Genomic DNA, 24,093 nt, shown 5'->3' on the forward strand with positions numbered 1-24,093 from the left:
CCAATCAATGCCCAGGCAGCTGCCAATCAGTGCCCACTCACAATGCCTACCACTGCCAGTGCCACCAGGGATGCCTATCAGTGCCGCGTATCAGTGCCCATCAGTGCCATGTATCAGTGCCCAGCAGTGCCGCCTATCAGTGCACATCAGTGCCCATCAGTGCCACCTATCAATGCCCATCAGTGCCACCCATAAGAACCCATCTTTGCAGCCTTTCAGTGACCATCAGTGTTGCCTATCGGTGCCCATCAGTGCCCACCAGTGCCACCCAGTGCCACCCATGAGTGCCCATTAGTGCCGCCTATCAATGCCCATCAGTGCCGCATATCAGTGCCCATCAGTGCCGCATATCAGTGCCCATCGTCAGTGCCCGTCAGTAGTGCCCGCTCATTGGTGCCACCTCATCTGTGCCGCCTTATCAGTGCCTGTCAGTGCCGCCTTATCAGTGCCCATCAGTGAAAGAGAAAACGTACTTATTTACAAAAATTTTTAACAGAAACAAAAGCAAAACTTTTATTTTTTTCAAAATTTTTGGGCTTTTATTATTTGTTTAGCAAAAAATAAAAACCGCAGAGGTGATCAAATACCACCAAAAGAAAGCTCTATTTGTGGGAACAAAATGATAAAAATTTAGTTTGGGTACAGTGTTGGATGACCGCGCAATTGTCATTCAAACTGCGACAGCGCTGAAAGCTGAAAATTGGTCTGGGCAGGAAGGTGTATAAGTGCCCTATATTGAAGTGGTTAATAAAGTCAAACATTTTTTTCTCTGCAATGCAGTGTACAATGCCTGCGCCATGCAGAGCGCTGGACATATTTGTAATCCGGAGCACGATGCCACGCATGATAGCACATTGTTACAGTCACTGGTTGCAGGGCTTAACGCAGTGGTGAGTGTCCATTAAGACAACTTAGTGCAGGGGCATGATGGCAGCGCTGATCCTGGGCAGTTGCTATGGACAACAGCACTTGGCGACAAGTTTGGGTTTGGTTGCTACAGGCAACGGCATGTGGCAACAGTCAATTTTTGAGCGCAAACATAGTCTTTTCCTCATTGTACCCCAAACTTGGCAAAACAAGCAAAGTCTCCCCAGACTTTTAGCGGTTGCTAGGGGTGATGACCAGCAGGTTAACCATGAAGGCAGATCTCGTGCGACCTCCAAATGTAGCGGTGTAGTTGCAACTAGTAACAAACATCCACCAAATCACCCTGCTGCCAGACTCCCATACATCACTTGCAGAGACAATAAACAGTCTTTTGCTGGTTTTGTTTTTGTTTGTTTATTGGGGGGTACAACTTGGTTGGGGAAAAGGGTATATGGGATGCCCATCGGATAGTTGATTTGCCATCATACTTTAAAGATTGTAAAAGTTAGCACATAGTTAGAGCCAGAAGAGATGATGTGCATGTATTTATGGCTATGATCTTTCCTCCTGCATCACCATGCAGACTGTTGCTTCTCCTCTGCTTAACTCCCGCAGACTATTGCTTTCCAGGCATTCCCCATCCATTACCGTGTAAGGGATGAGGACATCACTCTTGACCGCGAACTTCTCTCCTCCTGCACAAATCTTATATTGAAGTAAAGTAATGTCACAACTTCTTCTGAAAGCTAGAAAGACCCACTCTGAATAAATCCTTTAAGCTGGCTCTGGTTGCTCGCAGCTACTAGGCCAGAGGCCTGCAGCACCTCTCCCCAGAGGCCTAGTAGTTTAAAAGCACATTGTTGAATGGTGGACTACTGTTCCCAGCCAACCCAGCTTGCAAATCCTGTGTCATCAGGCTAAATCGATTTGACACATATCCCCACAGTCTCTCCTCTGATCCAGAACTCCCCATCATTGACCGTGTAATGATGAAGACTTTGCTGATGACCGTGTAAAAGAAAAGTTCCCTCACAGACTTACTGGCACATCCAGCCCTCCACTGTGGTACACTCACTGACCTTTCTCTGCCCTGAGTCCTTGACTTCACCTGCCCAGGAGTTCTTTATCAACGACTGTGTGATGATAAAGACATTGCCAATGATGGTGTAATGGCAAAGTTCCTTCAAAGCTCTCTCTGGGCCTCCTCCGGCGATTGGTACACCCCCCCAGATGGGGGTGCCCTCCTGATACTGTCTAGTATTCCATCCTCCACTTCACTCAGCCGACAACTCCCCCCAGTGGCATGTTACCTCAACTTATATAGGAGGCCCGCCCCATGCCAATTCCATTTGGGGATTGGTCAGGGCTCCCACACAAGCTGCCTGCCACTCCAGTCCTAGGCCCTGCCCCTCTTCCAGAAAATTCTCCCTGGAAGCAGAGGAGGCACCTCAGAACTAGAGCACAGGTGGCCACACCCACTGCTACTCTGATCACTCCCAGCCCACAGCCCCCAGATCAAAACAGAGAGGCCTAGCTTGCAGCAAAGGCCTGCCTAAATTTGCCTTTGCTGACAGTTTTCTAGTAAAACCCTATTACTAGCACCTACCTATTGGTAGAGGGTGCTACACAATGTAAGCATGTTCTCCTCAGGGACCCTGGGGATTCTCTTCACTCAGTTTTCTCAACACACATGGCCTTACCACGTGTTGAGCTGTCATAAACTCAGGAGCTACTCCATATGCTCCTAATTTTTTGTCTTCTGTGGACAAAATAGCATTGAGGGGGTTCACATGCATGTCAAGGTGCACAACGACCTTAATTATGTAGGGTATCCTAAAGTACTTCAGTCAATTTAGATACACAATACACACGACATAAAACTGGCTCTGTTAACTATAAAAAAAAAACAAAGTACCCCTGCAAAAAAAGAGAGTTCATACTTATTTGTCCTTCTGCTTGCACCACCAATCTTAACTGCATTGCAAACATACAATTATTGGAGAATGTTCAGCATCTGACATACACTTCCAGTACTGTAAAATGGTAATCTTACTGTTAAAAGGAAAATAAAAAGGAGTAAAATGAATCAAAGTCTCAGCAGATAAGGGTATTAAGAAAAGTATAGCAGATCAAAGTGAAAAAGAGCTGACAAGTGCTCTAGGGGGAAAAAGTCCTAAATTGAAAAGAGCAATAGGCCATACTGTATTTATCCCTAGAAGCAAGCAAAATGAGTAGGAGGGCTCTTAGCTCCATCTAGTGGTAATCTATTTTGACAATTTATTTTGCTACAGTGTAGATATGAACCATTTTATTTTACACCGTTGGCAAATCAAAATGAAGAGCAAATTTACGCTAAGAAATCAATAGCAACTGAGAACAGACAGCGTAAGGATAATATGTACACAAAGCTTTTGTCAATAGACCTGACAATAGCTGAGAGATAAATCAGTAGCTGCCTGAAAGTAAACAGGCATCTTTTCCCTTGCAGAAAATTCAAATGTTATAGCTCAGGGGTAGGCAACCCCCAGGCACGCAAAGCCTCTTTTGCCGGCACTTGACTCCATCCCCATCAGCAGAGCAGCGCAGGGAAGTGTCAGTGAGACACTAATGCATTCCAATTTCAGAATTCCCCATGCCGCTCCTGCACTGAGGGGGAGGCACTGTGCATTGTAAAAGATGGGAAACATTGTTTGGTTCTCTAACTTTGCTGTAACTACGATTGGGGAAGAGATAGAGTGCAGTTCTGCTGGGGGGGGGGGGTCTCTGTTTCCAGGAGAAGGACTGTCATTGGCCACTACTAAATTGTGATTGGGGGGTATTACTGTGCTAACTCAATAAATAAAGAAAAAGTAATAAAAGAATAAACAGCAGCTACATAAGAATATGACAAAAATTCAAATGCAAAGGATCAGTATAAAATATAGCGCTAAAACATAAACATTAAACAATATAACAAAATATTGTATATAAAAGTGATCAGAAATGAATAATGAATATCAGTCCACCACAGAAAATGGTTGTTCAGAAGTGGGGTACAGAGGCCTCAGCAGGCATGTAGATCTTCAGGGATAGTGTGTCCTCCACCCAGGATAAAGATATATACTCTTACCAGAACAAGTGGACTTGAATGTCAGTGACAACGAGTCAACGGGGCGAGGATAGCCGAATCAACAGAGTACACCGCACAGCACGCTCCCAGCAGAGAGGTCTCACCAGGAGGTACTAACGACCTAGCACTGCTAAAGCCAATCACAGTCCTACTAGCCCCGTCCACCATCTGGAGGAAGATGACTCAATTGGTTGCCACTACTAATCTCAGAAAGAAGGAATTTCACTGTGATTTAGAAAACCACAATCAGGTGACAGTTTGTGGAATTACTGTTGAGCTTCTGGGAACTTTGTTGAAATTATTCCTGAACCTTTGCGCCACTTTCTACTGAACCCATGCACTCTGTGTCCCTTTAAGCCACAGCGAGTATTCAGCGCAATGAAAATTACACCCAACTTTTGCTGCAATTCAGACCAGTGCACTTTTCTCAGCTCCGGGGGCCTAACTTATGATCCTGCACACAGGCCCACTGCATTCAGAAAATACCCCTGACCTGAGCTCATCATTGCGCATCCATTTCAGATGCTTGTATGTGACATCACATACAAGCAAGTGGGCTGGATGCGAGAGGTGGATCAGCAGGATAAGTGTGCCAGGACAGGTAGATGTGTCTCATCTCTGCTTCCTTTCACCACTCTGCATATCACGCATATCATAGATAAGAAGAGGGTACAGCGGTGGAGCAGATGAGCAGGAGGGTACAGTGGTGGGGAAAATGAGCAGGAGGGGTTCAGAGGTGGGACAGAAGAGCAGGAGGTACAGCAGTGGGGCAGATGTGCAGGGAGGTACAGTGGTGGAAGAGATGAGAAGGGGGTTCAGCTAGACAAAAGAGCAGGGGGGTTACAGTGGTGGGACAGATGAGCAGGGGGGTTCAGTGTTGGGACAGATGAGAAGGGGGTTCAGTGGTTGGATAGAAAAGCAGGGGGGTAGAGCAGTGGGGCAGATGTGAAAGGAGGTGTATTGATGGGACAGATGAGCAGAGGGTTACAGTGGTGGGGCAGGAGAGCAGGGGGGTACAGAGGTGAGACAGATGTGCAGGAGGTACATTGGTGGGGCAGATGAGAAAGCGGGTTACAGTGGTGGGGCAGATGAGCAGATGGATTAAGTGTTAGGACAGATGAGAAGGTGATTCAGTAGTGAGACAGAAGAGCAAGGGGATACGGCGGTGGAGCAGATGTGCAGGGATGTACAATGGTGGGGCAGATGGGAAAAGGGGTACATTGATAAGACAGAAGAGCAAAGGGGTACAGTGGTGGGGCAGATGTGCAGGAGGTACAGTGCTGGGAGGGATGAGAAGGGGGTTCAGTGGTGGGACAGAAAAGCAGGGGGGTACAGTGATGGGGCAGATGAGCAGGGGGTTACAGTGGTGGGACAGATGAGCAGGGGGTTACAGTGATGGGTCAGAGGAGCATTGGGGTACAGAGGTGGGGCAGATTTGCAGAGGGGTGCACAGGAGAACGGAGGTACTTCGGTGGAACACCTGAGCAGGGGGTACAGTGGTGGGGCAGATGAGCAGGGGGTATAGTGGTGAATAGGGATGAGCTTCGAGTTCGAGTCGAACTCATGTTCGACTCGAACATTGGCTGTTCGCAAGTTCGCCGAACAGCGAACAATTTGGGGTGTTCGCGGCAAATTCGAATGCCGCGGAACACCCTTTAAAAGTCTATGGGAGAAATCAAAAGTGCTAATTTTAAAGGCTAATATGCAAGTTATTGTCATAAAAAGTGTTTAGGGACCCAGGTCCTGCCCCAGGGGACATGGATCAATGCAAAAAAAAGTTTTAAAAACGGCCGTTTTTTCAGGAGCAGTGATTTTAATAATGCTTAAAGTCAAACAATAAAAGTGTAATATCCCTTTAAATTTCGTACCTGGGGGGTGTCTATAGTATGCCTGTAAAGGGGCACATGTTTCCTGTGTTTAGAACAGTCTGACAGCAAAATGACATTTTGAAGGAAAAAACTCATTTAAAACTACCCGCGGCTATTGCATTGCCGACAATACACATAGAAGTTCATTGATAAAAACGGCATGGGAATTCCCCAAAGGGGAACCCCGAACCAAAATTAAAAAAAAAAAATGACGTGGGAGTCCCCCTAAATTCCATACCAGGCCCTTCAGGTCTGGTATGGATATTAAGGGGAACCCGGGCCAAAATTAAAAAAAAAAAATGACGTGGGGTTCCCCCTAAATTCCATACCAGACCCTTCCATACCAGACCCCCAGATCCCGCCCCCCCCCTGTGTGAAATGGTAAGGGGGTACAAAAGTACCCCTACTATTTCACTAAAAAAACTGTCAAAAATGTTAAAAATGACAAGAGACAGTTTTTGACAATTCCTTTATTTAAATACTTCTTCTTTCTTCTATCTTCCTTCATATTCTGGTTCTTCTGGTTCTTCTGGCTCTTCTGGTTCTTCCTCCGGCGTTCTCGTCCAGCATCTCCTCCGCGGCATCTTCTATCTTCTTCTCCTCGGGCTGCTCCGCACCCATGGCATGGGGGGAGGCTCCCGCTCTTCTCTTCTTCTTCATCTTCTTCTCTTCTTCTTTTCTTCTCTTCTTCATTTTCTTCTCCGGGCCGCTCCGCACCCATGCTAGCATGGCGGGAGGCTCCCGCTGTGTGACGGCGCTCCTCGTCTGACAGTTCTTAAATAACGGGGGGCGGGGCCACCCGGTGACCCCGCCCCCTCTGATGCACGGTGAATTGACGGGACTTCCCTGTGACGTCACGGGGAATGCCACAGGGAAGTCCCGTGCGCCAGAGGGGGGCGGGGTCACCGGGTGGCCCCGCCCCCCGTTATTTAAGAACTGTCAGACGAGGAGCGCCGTCACACAGCGGGAGCCTCCCTTCATGCCAGCATGGATGCGGAGCGGCCCGGAGAAGAAAATGAAGAAGAGAAGAAAAGAAGAAGAGAAGAAGATGAAGAAGAAAAGAAGAGCGGGAGCCTCCCCCCATGCCATGGGTGCGGAGCGGCCCGAGGAGAAGAAGATAGAAGACGCCGCAGAGGAGATGCTGGACGAGAACGCCGGAGGAAGAACCAGAAGAGCCAGAAGAACCAGAAGAACCAGAAGATGAAGGAAGATAGAAGAAAGAAGAAGTATTTAAATAAAGGAATTGTCAAAAACTGTCTCTTGTCATTTTTAACATTTTTGACAGTTTTTTAGTGAAATGGTAGGGGTACAGTACCCCCTTACCATTTCACACAGGGGGGGGGCCGGGATCTGGGGGTCCCCTTGTTAAAGGGGGCTTCCAGATTCCGATAAGCCCCCCGCCCGCAGACCCCCACAACCACCGGCCAGGGTTGTGGGGATGAGGCCCTTGTCCTCATCAACATGGGGACAAGGTGTTTTGGGGGGCTACCCCAAAGCACCCTCCCAATTTTGAGGGCATGTGGCCTGGTACGGTTCAGGAGGGGGGGGGGCCGCACTCTCGTCCCCCCCTCTTTTCCTGCGGCATGCCAGGTTGCGTGCTCGGATAAGGGTCTGGTATGGATTTTTGGGGGGATCCCACGCCGGTTTTTTTTTTTTTTGGCGCGGGGTTCCCCTTAAAATCCATACCAGACCTGAAGGGTCTGGTATGGAATTTAGGGGGAACCCCACGTCATTTTTTTTTTTAAATTTTGGCCGGGGTTCCCCTTAATATCCATACCAGACCTGAAGGGCCTGGTATGGAATTTAGGGGGACTCCCACGTCATTTTTTTTTTTTTAATTTTGGTTCGGGGTTCCCCTTTGGGGAATTCCCATGCCGTTTTTATCAATGAACTTCTATGTGTATTGTCGGCAATGCAATAGCCGCGGGTAGTTTTAAATGAGTTTTTTCCTTCAAAATGTCATTTTGCTGTCAGACTGTTCTAAACACAGGAAACATGCGCCCCTTTACAGGCATACTATAGACACCCCCCAGGTACGAAATTTAAAGGGATATTACACTTTTATTGTTTGACTTTAAGCATTATTAAAATCACTGCTCCTGAAAAAACGGCCGTTTTTAAAACTTTTTTTTGCATTGATCCATGTCCCCTGGGGCAGGACCCAGGTCCCCAAACACTTTTTATGACAATAACTTGCATATTAGCCTTTAAAATTAGCACTTTTGATTATTCATGTTCGTGTCCCATAGACTTTAACGGTGTTCGAACGAACTTTTTTCCTGTTCGCATGTTCTGGTGCGAACCGAACAGGGGGGTGTTCGGCTCATCCCTAGTGGTGAATCAGATTTGCAGGGGGGACAGTGATCTGAGGTGTGAAGGTGCATGAACTGGGGCTGATCTGAGGCCTGAGAGTGCAGGATGTTAATTTCTCACTACTACTCAAGTAGTTGACAGCATTTACTTTATAAAAAATCCTTTTCGTGATTGAGAATGTGAAGTTGTCATTTTTTTGTTATAAAATCGGCACGCACAATTTCTTTGAAAACATTTTTCGGCACACTGTGCTCAAAAGGTTGCCTACACCTATTATAATCTTTGAAAATTACACATTGCTAAATGTAACAGAACATTTTCTATAAAATGTGAACCTGTCATGTCCACCAAAGTGTATAAGCTAGTATCACTGGTTAATTACAGACACGTTTTGCTTCTTGCTCTCTACCATTGTAAAGTGGACTAGTAAATGCTCAGGCCTTTGACAACTGAATGGGAGTGAGACAAAAATTAAAGTGGAGCAAAACCATAGGCTGGTGGGAGGGGTCTTGTTATAATGTGCAAGTACTTAGAGGGTATTCACACATTATGGCAGTCTTACCTCACAAACTGCTCTTGTGCTGACAGGTCCACGCTCAGATCCAGTTGACACCTGAGTGGTTTGAAATGTTTTTCCCAAAGCGCTTTAATGCTGGACATTAAGATCCCCATTATATTCAATGGTACCAGTTCACACTTGAGCATTGTGTCACTTGATGCTTGTCTCTCAAAAAAGTACACAAGCACCTCTGGGGCATTATCTGGTGCCTGTAGACTTCACTTGAAGAGCCTGAAAAATAGCTAAAAATGTGCATAAAGCCAGAAATAGATGGTTTCTACTCTCTGCAAGTTCAGCAGGGACTGGACAAGATTTGAACGATCTATGGGCAGGCTGATTGTACCCAAGTCAATCCATCAATCGACTTGGGTGCAAACAACATGTTGGATTTTTACATGCAATTATTGCCAGAGGCTATAGCCGCTGGCAATATTCATGGTGTTCTGCCGGCAAGGATGGCTCATTGCTCCCCCACCGGGAGAACACTATAGCTCCGCAGGAGAGATTCCCCCATCAACACTGACTGTTTTGATGGAGGAATTGAGCGATTTTCTTTCCTAGAACCCGTGGAAAAATTGAATAATCTATGGCCTGCCTTGGTTTTTGCATAATGTGTTGCCTCTCCTTCTCCCACTAACTAGCCAAAACATAAACGCCAGCAAACGTCCAAAACCGTGGAAAAGCTCAAGTTCAAGTTGAAGAAGCTCAAGTTCAAGTGGGAACCTAGTTTCACCCCTCCATCTTCTCTGCCACGTCTTTAGGATCTGGTGAATGAGGTGAAGCTCTGCTGACTTCCATTATCCAATCATGTGCAAGCAAAAAATGCTGTTTGTTTCTTAAAGTGGAGGTCCACCCTGTAAAAAAAAAATGCACCAAAAAATACCTAAGAAATGGAGGAAAAGAAAAAAAAAATTGCTAAGCAGTCTTCCTAATCTGCCTCTTCCTCCTTCTTCAGTCTTCTCCTCCCCGCGTTGTCTTCTGGGGAATGGGGCGCGGTGTGTTATGGGAACTGTGTGTGTTCCCACAACACATCACGTCCCATTCACAAAGCGCCGTGCAACTCGCGCATGCGCAGTAGGAAACTGGCAGTGCAGCCACAAGGCTCCCATGCCTGTTTCCCTTACTTAGGATAGCGGTGCCGGGACCCGAGAGCCGAGGAACAGGTCGGCCTCGGGCGGCCGACATCGCGGGCACCCAGGACAGGTAAGTACTTATTTGAAGTTAGCAGCTACAGCGTTTGTAGCTGCTGACTTTTAATTTTTTTTTTTTAATGACGGAATCCCGCATTAATTCCTTGTACATGATTGGGTATTCTTTGAACAGTGAAACATTCACTAAGCTCTGAGGCAAATTCTCTTGTAGAGTGCAACTTCACCTGCAAGTGAACAGCCTTTATGCCTTTAGTAAATTAATCCTATAGTATACTTTAAGCATACTTTAATGTTTGACCTGAGTGGTCCCCACTTTAGGCACACTCTAAGGTGTGACCCTATCAGAAGGTTAACAAAATTAGAAAGAATGCAGGTTTGCTAAAACTTTACTCTGTAGTAGAGCTCCCAGTGCCCACCCAATTCCACACTTTGAGATGGTCCTGCTGCCCCATAGCGGGCAGTGGGGGACACACTATTCTATAGACCTGGAAATGTGCAATAGGATTAGTGCAAAGAGCTCTGTTGCAGAACAAATTTTTAGTAAATCGGCCAATTGACAGATAAGTATAAACATACTTACTTTTCAGGGTAATTCCTTTATAATCCTATTCTTTAACTGCTATTGAAGTCTTGCGAATCAAGACCTTTACCCAGTGGCAGCTGGTGCTCAATATTTTGGGGGGGAGGCAAACCAATGCCAATCCCCCCCCGGCGGGAGACGGACGGGAATGCAGCGTTCCCCCCCAGCGGGAGATGCATGGGAATGTGGTGGCGATCAGAAGCCTCCTTACCTTAGGAAGGAGGCAGACATGGATCTGGGTTGCAGCTCCTCACTCCGGGGCCATCGCTTCTCCTCCAGCCCAAACAGGAAGTGGCTGACTGAGATTCAATTGGACTCCCGGCCGATCGTATCTCAGGAACTGCTTCCTGATTGGGCGGTAGGAGAATCAGGATGACAATAGCAAATATTAATTTGCTATTGTCACACAAGTGGGTGGGCTTGGGGTGCAGTGCTCTGCGCCCCAGTCCCACCCTTTTTTTAAGCTAATTAGAGCATCGGTCTCTAATCACGTGCTTAAGAAAAAAAAAACTTTGGAATCCATGTCTCCAGCGCCCCGCATGTAAATTATATGTGATTTGCTCCAGATTTCAGCAAATTATATGGATTTCTGAACATACATATCCATGCCTCACATGTCTGTTGATTCTTGCTATAATAATGTGAGTTCATTGTGAATTATAAGGACTGCTATAGTTTTTGATTAAAGATGTATATATAATAGACATATACACTCTAAATATATATCACGTCTATAATATATACTTCTTTAACCAAGAACGACAACATTTAAAATGTATGTGAAGACTCCTATTTAAAAAGGGAACAAAGTCTTTACCAAGTAACTATAGACCTGTTGGTTTAACTTCTATAGTCAGGAAGATACTGGAGAGTTTAATAAAAGACCACATAGATGAGTTTTTGCTGGAAAAAAAATATTTTTAGCAACAGACAGCATGGGTTCACGAAAGACAGAAGTTGTCAAAAAAATCTGATTTCCTTTTATGAAGAGGTAAGTAAAACCTTGGACAGAGGGGTGGCTGTGGACATGGTATATTTGAATTTTGCAAAAGCGTTTGACACAGTTCTCCACACATGGCTAATGTATAAGGTAAAGTCTACAGGCTTGGAAGTATCAGTTTGCAAATGGTTAGAAAACCGGCTAAAAGACAGAATTCAGAGAGTAGTGGTTAATGGTTCTTACTCTGAATGGTCTATGGTTATCAGTGGTGTACCCCAAGGTTCAATGTTGGGACCCTTACTTTTTAATAACTTTATAAATGATATAGGGTCTGGGATTAAAAGTACCATTTCAGTCTTTGCAGATGACACCAAACTATGCAGTGGAATAACGTCCTTACAGGATGTCTCCAATTTATAAGCCAACCTCAATGCACTGTGTAACTGGGCAAATATGTGGCAGATGAGGTTTAATGTTGTTAAATGTAAAGTTATGCACTTGGGGGCTAAGAATAAGCATGAATCATACATAGTAGGTGGAGTACAATTGGGGAAATCCGTAGTGGAGAAGGATCTGGGAGTTTTGGTAGATCATAAGCTCAATAATAACATGTAATGCCAAGCTGCGGTTTCTAAAGCGAGCAAAGTCCTTTCTTGCATTAAGAGAGGTATGGACTCGAGAGAGAGAGATATCATTTTGCCCCTGTACAAATCATTAGTAAGACCTCATCTGGAATATTCAGTTCAGTTTTGGGCACCAGTTCTCAAAAAGGATATCGGGGAACTGGAGAAAGTGCAGAGAAGGGCAACCAAACTGATAAGAGGCATGGAGGAGCTTAGCTATGAGGAACAATTACAAGAACTGAATCTATTCTCTCTTGAGAAGAGAAGATTGAGGGGGGATATGATCAACGTGTAAAATATATAAGGGGTTCATATAGTGAACATGGTGTTGAGTTATTCACTTTACAGTCAACACAGAGGACAAGGGGGCACTCTTTACCCTTAGAGGAAAAGAGATTTCATCCCCAAATCCGGAAAGGTTTCTTCACAGCAAGAGCTGTGAAAATGTGGAATAGACTCCCTCCAGAGGTGGTTCTGGCCAGCTCAGTAGATTCTCATTCCCATAACGATGTCTTCGTGAGACGAAATGTACGTCGGAAGGTTGACGCACTGACGTCATCGCTGACTGCCTCGTCCCGAACGGGTGACTGCTAGCCGGCCGGCTGCTGCTATTGTCCGTGTCGATGCTTTTATCTACTATACGCATGTAAGTGCAACTTTTAAGCTTCATTAAATGTAATTTTACTAATTTACACTATGGAGAGCCGTTGTTTTATTATTTTTTTGGGTTCTGCCTACTGATCGCCCATTGGATGGAGCAACCCTGTATGTTTTTGGCCCTTCATTGAGAAGCCGTGGTGTGACGCTGCTTACCATTGATTGTCAGGCTACTTACAAGCTATCCAAAGCTTGCCATCTGGTAAGCACTTAGCACATATGGTGGTGGATTTTCTCACAAGTCGCTTTTGGTGTGACCGATTTACCTCACCTTTTATTTGTTTGGATGAGTTTTTCCACTGAGTTTTCATTGTTTCCACATCTCCAGTGTTGGGACTAATTTTTACTACCTTTTTATGTTGTTACCACCCTTTTTATGTTACTTTTTTTGGCACTTATATTGTTAATTTTGGTCCATCATGGACTCTTGATCCTTATTTATTTGTATTCATTTTCATACATTATATTCACTTTCTGTAGCGCTGCTCACGTTTTTATAGTTACAGCTCAGTAGATTGCTTTCCTAAATGCACACAATATAACTGGGTACTAACATTTATAGGTAAAGTTGATCCAGGGAAAATCTGATTGCCTCTTGGGGGTCAGGAAGGATTTTTTTCCCCTGCTGTAGCAAATTGGATCATGCTTTGCTGGGGTTTTTCCCCTTCCTCTGGATCAACTGTGGGTATAGGATTGGGTATATGGGACTGTTTGATATTATTTTTTATTTATTTATTTATTTATTTATATGGTTGAACTAGATGGACTTGTGTCATTTTTTAACCTGACTAACTATGTAACTATATACACACCTATATATTCGCATACACTAACTGTATATACATTGACACTGGTACATTGCAGCAGATTCAGTCATATCATCTTTTTTGTACAGCATTTTGCTAAATGGAAGCTGTCTGTTATGATTACATTAATTATTTTCTTTTTCATTTATAATCACAGGGTAAATCACATGCCTTCAAAGGTGCATTCCCTCCTATGTGGAACCCAATTGTTTACTTGGATTACAACAATCTATGGAGGACCATGGATGAAATGGGAAAAGAGGTAACATGTAATTAAGTGGCAAGCCTTAGCATGTAATTATCTAAAGCCTATGTATAAACAAATAAATAATTCTACAGTTTTTAATGTAATCAAAGAATAATAAAAAAATAATGCCTATACATTTTTTTAGTAGAATGCAAAATTAAAAGTACAATGAATTGTTCATTTTTCAGTTCAGAGTAAAATATGCATCAAAGAAATTAGATTTTTCTGTGGGAACTGCGTAACATACTCAAACATACTCATACTGTAAAGAATCAAAATTGATGCAGATAGTTGGTTGTCTATGGGGCATGCTCAAGATTAAATGTTTCCTTGTGGGTTGAGTAGAGCGTTAATATCTCAGAAAGTCTATAAGGCACTTATAGGAAAGCATTTTCAAAAAGGAAGTGTTTCTCCTTCCCAGTACCGGTAAAAAATATACTAACCATGTGATATATGGTGGATTCTTCAACAAATATATTGAAAGCTGGCATTGATGTAAATTTGTAAAAACAAAGTCAATCTCAGTCTGACACAGCCAACCCAGGATAGGGATTAAGCTGTAAACCGCCATCGTGGGCTAAAACCCTGACCCATTCTACAGTATCTCCTGATTATTTTCATGTACATGGTCTAACTGTATTGTTTGCTTCACCTCCATTTTTTAAGAATACTTTTCATGTTTTTTTTACTTACTATATTTCACAGATTCCTTATGAAGCTCCATGGATGGCACCACATGCTGAGGAGTGGGATAAGATGACAATGAAAGAACTTATTGACAAGTTATGCTGGACCACGTAAGACCAAACAAGACTTAGGCTGTAATCACGTAGCATCTTATATTTATAAAAAGGGTTTTTCATTGTGGGTGAAGTAAAGATAATGCAAAAGTGACACCTCTGTAATGCTTTGCTGGGTATGCGGCTACAAAATTGGGCTCTCACAACTGTTTTCTATCGAACACATACTTCTCTAAGTTCTGATCTGCAGGGTGCAGGGTAGTCGGAACATTAGCATAGACTTCTGAGGACCGACTACTTCGAAACAAAAAACAGAGTAGAGCTCAGGGACCAGAAGTGCTTAGACATCAGGAGAACAGCAGCTAAAACCCAGTTTTTAAAATAGTATACCCAGTAAAGAATGACACAGTGGTAAGTGTAACTTTTTATTACTTTCTCATTGTAAGCTCCTTGAGGGCAGGGATGGATGTGTATGTACAATATACAGTATATGTAAAGCACTGCATAAAATTGTCAGCGCTACATAAGTACATGTAATAATCAAAAAAAGATAATACTGCTCCAAAGTCTATTGCCCCCAAAACATTTGCTAAAGCTTAGACATGTGCAGAACGGAAAAAATTGTTTCATTTCGGATAGATTTGTTGTGTTTTTAATTTAATTTTGTTGATCCGTTTCGGAATTTGTTTTGTTTAATTTCGTTTTGTTTATTAATTTTCTAACAAATTCCAAATTTTCTGAACAACTCGAATTCGGATTGGTCGAAAAATTGTCGACTGATACAAATTCTATGTGAAGAATAGCTGGTTGTTTAGGAGCAGGCCGGGAAGCCGGCTTCCCCGCTGAGAGCTGAAATATAAACAAAAGAATGCCGCCAATAAGAAAGTCCGGAAAAAAACAGTGTGGGGTTCCAACCAATCCATACTAGGCCCTTCGGGTTTGGCATTGATTTTAAGGGAAACCCCACAACAAAATTAAATGATCCCCAGGGCATATAGAGTATGTGAATCCCTCATTGGGGACACAGACTACATGGAAAGCCTAACAGAGCATATCCCTATCCAAAAAAAAAAATGGACTTTAGATAAATATTTCAGAAACTTTCACCAGCTATTAATGATTGAATCAAGCACTGCTGTTATGTTTTGAGGTAGTGCAATACTTTTTTTTGTTGTTAGTTTGCACTTTTGTTAGTTTGCTTCACATTTATTTGCATTTTGGTAAATTTAAAGAAAGTTACCTCTAAAATTAAGCTTACTATGTGAATGTGCTCTTCATTATTTTTTTTTTTTCACATACATACACATACGAGTTTATAAAAATGGGTTTAAATAAAGTTGTCATGTACTTGGTGTAACTTCCTGCTTTCTATTACATTACAGCACAGCTAAGAAATTTGCAACACTTTTTGTGAATGTAAATGTGACATCTGAGCCTCATGAGGTCTCAGCTCTTTGGTTCCTGTGGTATGTAAAACAGTGTGGAGGAACAACGAGAATTTTTTCAACCTCTAATGGTGGCCAGGTAAACTGAAAATCTGTTCTGAATCATTTAGGAATAGGCTATGATATGACAAAATTCTGATATGATACATAATACTAGCTATAGGTGCTAGCCAGGAGAAAAATACTTTCAATGTTACTTAATGGATTTTTAAGCCAAAGATTTTATTTTTTTTTTAATTTAGTTGAGTGGAAAGCATTAGAACCTCATTGGAGAGATTTCCTCTGCCTTCTTGTTCCATAGACAAGGAGTCAGAGGGAAAGGAAGCAATCTGGGCAATCTTCAGTGGAGGCAGACAGGGTCGGAGCAAGGTAGAGGCAGGTGAGACTTCTACTTGTATTCTGCTGTAGTGCTGTATAAACCGGCCAATGGAACCACAGAGCTCAGCTGGGAACAAGTCATTTCACACGCCTGGAAGAGTGTTGGATGTGTTTCTTTGGTAGTGTGAAGTTAGAGATTGACATCTGCTTGGATATAATACCTCTTTATTTGCAGGGGGCTTTGTTTTTCTTTTTTTCTTTTTCTAATATCAACTGTGTATTTAGATATGGATGATGTAGGGAGGATTAACCCATTTACTTGTACACTGCACTAAGGTGATGGAAAATAGAAATGTGTACTGTTGTCCTCAGAGCAATCTGGAGCAATTTCTTCTCAATTCCTGTGGCCCCAGACATTAACCAAAAGGAATTTTCCTCAACAGGACACAGGGTTCAAAAAAATTGACAGGAGTCTTAACCATTCTGTACTATAACCAACATTGTAAAAAATATTTTGGCTTAATATTTGCTTTCAGAGTGAATTGAGTCATGCACAAATAACTGGCTCTATGGCGTTTCTACAACCTCTACGTTTTCATTGGTTTCTTCTGAATACTGTGGTTTCCTCCTGTAAACAATTCATATTGGTAGGCTAATTGGTTTCCAGTTGAACTGGTCTCATTGTGTGTGCTTGTAAGCTCTTTTATGAGAAAGAACTAATATGAATGGCAAATGTACATCTTTTTGAACATTGTAAAGAAAATGAGTACATTAGTGTCACAATCAATATGTGGCAAACAAACACAGCTGGAGGTAAGCTACAGAACAAGATCCAATGATGCACATCCACAATGAGAAACAATACAAAGTTTAAGAGTGTGGACAGCACCAACAGGTAAAAATAGTTATCTATGTCGGCAGCCAGATGTGTCCCTTGGTCTGTAACTCATCTTATATTGTACCTGTTTGCCACATATTGGTGCTAGATACCAATGCTTTTAAGAGTATACTATTTAGCAAGTAAAGGTTTGGCAAGCTGCAAGGTAGAGTAGGCACTGGCCAGAGTGGGATCTTTTTGGTACAGTTGGCCAGCCTGAACATGTATTGCAATGTCTGCAGACCATAGGCATGCGTGCAGGGTGTGCCCAGTGTGCCTGGGCACACCCTAATCACCTCCTGCACGTTACAAATCCTACAAAGGATTGGAAGAGCAGGGGAGTGTGTGTGGGGGAGTCAGCTGAGTCTTCAGCCTTGCTCACAGCTAACAAATATCTTGGAAGCCGGTACATATCACTATATAAGCAACCCCCACACTCTCTGTATGTGCAGATAATGTGAAGAAACTTTATGAACATTCAATTTATCCCTATAATATCCAAACTCTGTACAATCAACGTGTAAATTCCACATGTGGACTAAACACTCTATATACGAGTTAACTGTCCTCAATAAACAGTTATTTACATGGCAATGCAATTATATGAACACTGTATATTTAGAGAATAATTTATTTTTTATTGAGGATTATTATTTTACATCTACTCAATTAGGCTTTTTTCACACACAAGCACAGGCATGTTTCCCATGCATCACGTGTAGTGCAGCCAATTCATTTCAATTGGCTGCCCTACGCATGAGCAACATGGAAAAGAAGTCCCTGAATCTTCTCTAAAAGCGCGCCACACAGAAACACAGGGTGCTGTGGCACGTGTAGTTTGGTGCCCATGTTTGCAGATGCATGGCGGTGCCATTAACAAATAATGGCACTGCTGCACATCTGCTTAAGGACAGCACATTTATTTGCATGAGGGGAAGGCATGCAATTTTGCATGCGTTCCTCACACGGATAGATGTGAACATAGCCTTAGAGTGTTTCCTTTATGTGGTGAGTTTACACTTAGGATTATACAGAGTTCGGATCAATACAGGTCTAAATGGAATGATCATAAATTAACTTCACATTATCTGAACACCACATACACAGAGTGCTTGGGGGTTTCTTTATATATATATATATATATATATATATATATATATATATATATATATATATATATATATATATATATATATAGTATATATCATAACACATACAAATACTGCTTGTTTCATACCCTCCACACTCCTCTCCTGTATATACTGCCCACTGTCATTGCTCCAAACTCCTTTCCTGTACACACTGCCCACTGTTATACCCTCCACCCTCCTCTCATGTACATACTGCCTACTGTCATACCCTCCACACTCCTCTCCTGTACATACTGCCCACTGTCATACCTCCACACTCCTCTCCTGTACATACTGCCCACTGTAATACCTCCACAATCCTCTCCTGTAAATACTGTTTACTGTCATTACCTCCACACTCCTTTCCTGTACATACTGTTTACTGTCATACTTCCACACTCCTCTCTTGTACATACTGCCCACTGTCCTCTCATGTACATACTGTTTACTGTCATAACCTCCACACTCCTCTCCTGTACATACTGCCCACTGTCATACCTCCACACTCCTCTCCTGTACATACTGTTTACTGTTATACCTCCACACTCTTCTCCTGTACATACTGCCCACTGTCATACCCTCCACACTCCTCTCCTGTACATACTGTTTACTGTCATACCTCCACACTCTTCTCCTGTACATACTGCCCACTGTCATACCCTCCACACTCCTCTCCTGTACATACTGTTTACTGTCATACCTCCACACTCCTCTCCTGTACATACTGCCCACTGTCATACCCTCCACACTCCACACTCCTCTCCTGTACATAGCGCCCACTGCCATACCCTCCACACTCCTCTCCTATACATACTGCCCACTGTCTTACCCTCCACACTTTGAACTTTTAAATGTTTACAGCTATTTATAAAAATATGCACAGTATATATGTATCACCCTATTGCAATAGGCTACGCACACCTATGCTGCGGATTAGGAATCCCTGTTCTTTAAGCAATGAGACACCTTGTTAGTGTCTCATGTTTTGTATATATGGGAGCTATTTATGTCAGGAACACAAATCTATATTTTTACTGCATAGTGCAGGTCAGTAATTAAAAAGGCAGGGTGCCTGATGTTGCTGGATTACTCCTAAATGGAACAATAAATGATGCTCTGTGTGCTGTAACCCCTTGTATTTTGTGTATTTTGGTATTGGTGGGATGGATAAATGTTTATGGTAGGGTTTAATGATACTATAAGGGAGTCTGCTAGATATATCACCTGTGGTGTTGGCCATTACAGATATCAATGTTTTCTTCTCCTATTTTTTTTATATGGTTACCTCATATTCAGTTTTAGTCTGAATGGGAAGTTTAATTTGCTAAATTAAAGCTGAATCAAATAGATAAAAAAAATTCTTACAAATGTAGTTATATATTCACTATAAAATTGTTGCATTATTTTTGTACCTACATTTGTCTTGAAGCTTCCTATAATCCAATATACAGCAACACAAAAGGAGGTACAGTGGCCAAAATTATTGATCTGTATTTCATTGATATGATTTGGATAAACTAAAATCTGAATGTATGTTATTGATTACTGTACTTTTCACTTTGCTTTACCCACTACTTTTTTTGAATAGGCCCGTTAATGTTTGTTTTATACATGCTATTTTCAGGAGAGGAAATTTGTTGGTGGAGCTGGCCAGATAAGTGAAAAGATGGCAGAGCATTTACAAGGTCGAGTAAAATTACAAAGGCCTGTTGTGCGCATTGACCAATCTGCAGAAAATATTGTAGTGGAAACACTAAATCATGAAATTTATGAGGTAAGCATGTTAGATAAAGAAATTAAAATGTTTACAATAAAATTACACCTTTTTCAAAAACTGCACAACAATGGAAAACATAGAGCATAAAGATAGGCGGCTAATATCATTAAAGGCCTGAGTCGATGGCCTTTTGCTAGCTTTAAAGTGGTTGTAAAGGCTGAAGGTTTTTTACTTTCATGCATTCTGTGTGTGAAGGTAAAAAACTTTCTCTGTGTAGCAGCCCACCAATACTTACCGTAGCCTAATCTTCCTCCAGCGATGGGAATGAGAGCCTCGGTTCTCCGGGGACTCTCCCTCCTCAATCACAGCCAGTGAGCCAACAAGAAGAGAGAGGGGACGGGGCCAAGCCGCGTCTCTGTGTGTGAATGGACACGCAGATGCACACAGCCTGCTCGGGTGCCCCCATTGCAAGCTGCTTCCTCTAGGAGCACTCAGCAGGAGGAAGGGGCCAGGAGTGCAAGCGGGGGACCCAAGAAAAGGAGGATCAGTGCTGCTCTGTGTAAAAACACTGCACAGTTCAATTAACTATAACATGTTTGTTATCTTTAAAACAAAAATTACTTTAACATCATTTGAAGCACGTTTTGTATTCCTATGGTTATGCAAAAACCACTTGAAGCATGTCAAATGCAGGTCAGAAGGCTACAAATACACATGTCAATGAAATTTGATTGATCTTAATCATCGAACTGATGCCATTGACACAAGCCCAAATCCCGTCAGACATATACTCTAAAGCAGGGGCGTATATACTCTAAAACTGGTGGCTTTCCAGCTGTTGCGGAACTACAAGTCCCATCATGCCTCTGCCTGTGGGAGTCATGCTTGTAACTGTAACAGCATCAGCTGGAGGGCTGCCAGTTTGACACCTGTGCTTTGTTTTAATGGCTCCCCTCCCTAGCAGCATCACCTTTCCCTACCTGTTCAGCCATTGAGACTGAAAAAAATACCCAGTATTTTGCTGGTATAGGGGAGGAGGAGCATTTGGTTTAATCAGTGTGACAGTTTTGGTGCTTGGTGTTTGGCCTGAACTGTCATATGAGGGCATGAGAATGATTAATCTTGTGTGAACTCTCACTAGAACAATTTGGAGAATACACAGGAAAATATTTGGTTTAATGGAGCAACAGGGGAGGAAATAAGATGTAAATGTGTTTCTGAAGAGGGGCATTAAAGAAAATCTATCATTATAATTTTTATTTTACAGTTCTGTCCCCTATAAGACAAAGTACATGTAATGCTTTGCTTTCTAACCTTAGTTATGATTACCAACCCACCCCCTCCCCTCCTACCACAGCCAATACGACTACAGCATTGATAAGCAACAGCAACAGGAATACCGAGGCTTACACATCCCCTCTCTTTGCATTCCTCTTGCCGTTGCTTCTCAGGAAAGTGCTAACAGCTGGGAGAAGCTGAAGCTATGAATTAACTGTCTACTTCAAAGCTGTTGTTGGACCAGCCACGGCAAGATAGGAGGGGGCAGATCGGACCTTATAACTAGAAACACTTAAAAAAATGGAACAGACATAGGGGAATGAACTGTAAAAAAAATAATTTAATGATTGATCTTCTTCAACCACTTAAGGACCGGAAGGATTTGCCCCCTTAATGACCAGGCCATTTTTTGTGATATGGCACCGCGTCGCTTTAACTGACAATTGCATGGGCGTGTGACGCTGTACCCAAACAAAATTGCTGTCCTTTTTTTCCTACAAATAGATCTTTCTTTTGGTGGTATTTGATCACCTCTGCGGTTTTTATTTTTTGCGCTATAAACAATTTTGGGAAAAAAAAAGATTTTTTTTACTTTTTGCTATAATACATATCCCAAAAAATATATAAAAAAAACAAATTTATTCATCAGTTTAGGATGATATATGTTCTTCTAGATAAAAAACACAAGACAATAATCCATGTAGGCAGCGCTACATAAATCAACACTGTCAAACGATGTGCTGACATAAACTGTATTGAAATATACCGTAATTAATTGCAATCCTGAAAATCGGAGATAAATCCCCCTATAAAATCAATTCTTACAATGAATTCTTACCAGACAATGCTGGGTAACAGGCGTGTAAAGGTGGTTCATTTGTGATTTCAAATCTCTCCTCGGGATAATAGACACAGGGACAGCTGCTGACAGGCGGGTCGGATCTTCGGCTAGATGAGCTCATTCACACGGAGGAGAAAAACAAATTGCTCCATAGCGTAATCCAGTTTTAAATACTTTTATTTAAATAAAAATCCCCCTGTTGGAAATACACTTACAACCTTTCAAACTAAAATTGGCATTTAGCACAGTGTTAGATCCAAAGAATTTGCGTGACGGTAGCTCCTATTCATTCGGCGTGATTTTTAAACACATGATAGATTTCTCAATGGCTTGTACACACTATTCCAAGTTGTCATATAGCCACGCGCTGGCGCATTTCGTCATCTGTGACATCATCTGAGGGTGTGGCTATACAATGTAAATCACCCTTTATATATGCTCAACATCATACTTTTTTTAACCCATTGTGTTACATGTCCATTACATAGTAGACAACCAATTAGCCTCTATTCCATGCGGGCTCCATATGCTAGTGCTCTGAATAACCTCTGTGTCACATCCCTTATTCGGCATAGGATCTGGTCAAACAACCAGCCGATCTCCCCAATCCCCGACACACACTGTATCACATGCTGCCGAACACTGAGACGTCCAGAAAAGGCACCCCCAGCACACCACAAGTACTGGAGAGCTTCCTGCAAAGATAGCCTGCATTACTTATACTTTATTAGTCTTAGAGCGGCCAGCGGGGTGAATACACATAGCACTCCTCCCACCTCCCTGGCCGCTAAATGTAATCCAGCCACACAAACGTTCTGATCCACACGGGTCGGCCGTCGGGAGTCGGGACTGATTTTTCTCTTCAAACAAAAATTGGGTTAACATTAGGTAATAGTAAAAGCAATATTAACATGCTATATTGATGTTGTACTATTCAATACTTCTTCTATAAATACATCAGTTAATAATAAACAGCAGATAAATAACATCTTATGGTATTCAGTGCTCAAAGACGGCGGCCCGATGATTAAATGATAAAACTCAATTATGCAATCTCCAAAAAGTATATAATATTATATTACAATCAATGTGCCATAATGATACAAGATCTCTAAAACATCTATAAAATCATATTCATAAAATATTGAAAAATATATAAAAACTATATAAAATCTAGAGGCATCCAAGGAAAACGGCGGTGGTGGCAAGTGAATGACATATTCATTCAGTGAAATGACACCTAACCTATTAGTGCTATCTTATGCTTCTCTATGTATTCTCAAAATTAGTAAGGTTAATATACTGAAACAATTAAATATTTGCATTTAATCAATTCGTAAAGAGGATAACTAAAATTGCCCTATCTGTTTGACAATAAAATTTACTTATTATGATCCCTATTAAATAAAATTCTCATGTTATAATCACTTATTGATAAACTATTAAAATAGGTTTATAAATCTATATATCAGTGGTCACTTATGAAACAGTTGACATCGGGTTCAACATTCATACCGAACGGTGTTAAAGTATTCATAAGAAAGATCCACTTGGTTTCTCATTTAGAAACCATATTGGACCCCCTCCAATCTTGGGGGGTATCTTGTCAATATCCCAAAATTTTAGACCAGACGGGTCCTGGTTGTGACACACTACGGTATCTATATTATATATGTGTTCTGAGACCTGTTTTTGTAGGGTCCTTTTTGTACGAACCACATACATTAAATTGCATGGGCATTGTAAGACATATACCACATGTGTGGTAGCACATGTGATAAATTCTGAGATTTCAAACATCTTATTATTAGCTGCAAGGCCTGTTCACAAGTGCAGAAGATTCAAGGCCTGTTCACAAGTGAATTGTCATATTAGGGGCTTGACTGAGTTCACATCTACAGCTAATAATAAGACGTTTGAAATCTCAGAATTTATCACATGTGCTACCACACATGTGGTATATGTCTTACAATGCCCATGCAATTTAATGTATGTGGGTCGTACAAAAAGGACCCTAAAAAAACAGG

General features: G+C 42.2%; 1 protein-coding gene across 1 annotated transcript in view; it reads left to right on the forward strand.

Annotated features, from left to right (window-relative positions):
- Window positions 1-24,093, forward strand: part of LOC141128786 (amine oxidase [flavin-containing]-like) — a 182,771-nt gene that overhangs the window by 88,167 nt on the left and 70,511 nt on the right. Inside the window, exons 4-7 of the mRNA XM_073616284.1 lie at window positions 13,631-13,735; window positions 14,426-14,517; window positions 15,843-15,984; window positions 19,855-20,004. Of these exons, the coding sequence (XP_073472385.1) occupies window positions 13,631-13,735; window positions 14,426-14,517; window positions 15,843-15,984; window positions 19,855-20,004 (489 nt within the window). The remainder of the gene's footprint in view (window positions 1-13,630; window positions 13,736-14,425; window positions 14,518-15,842; window positions 15,985-19,854; window positions 20,005-24,093) is intronic.

Source organism: Aquarana catesbeiana, linkage group LG02, assembly GCF_042186555.1.
Source record: "Aquarana catesbeiana isolate 2022-GZ linkage group LG02, ASM4218655v1, whole genome shotgun sequence".
NCBI lineage: Eukaryota > Metazoa > Chordata > Amphibia > Anura > Ranidae > Aquarana > Aquarana catesbeiana.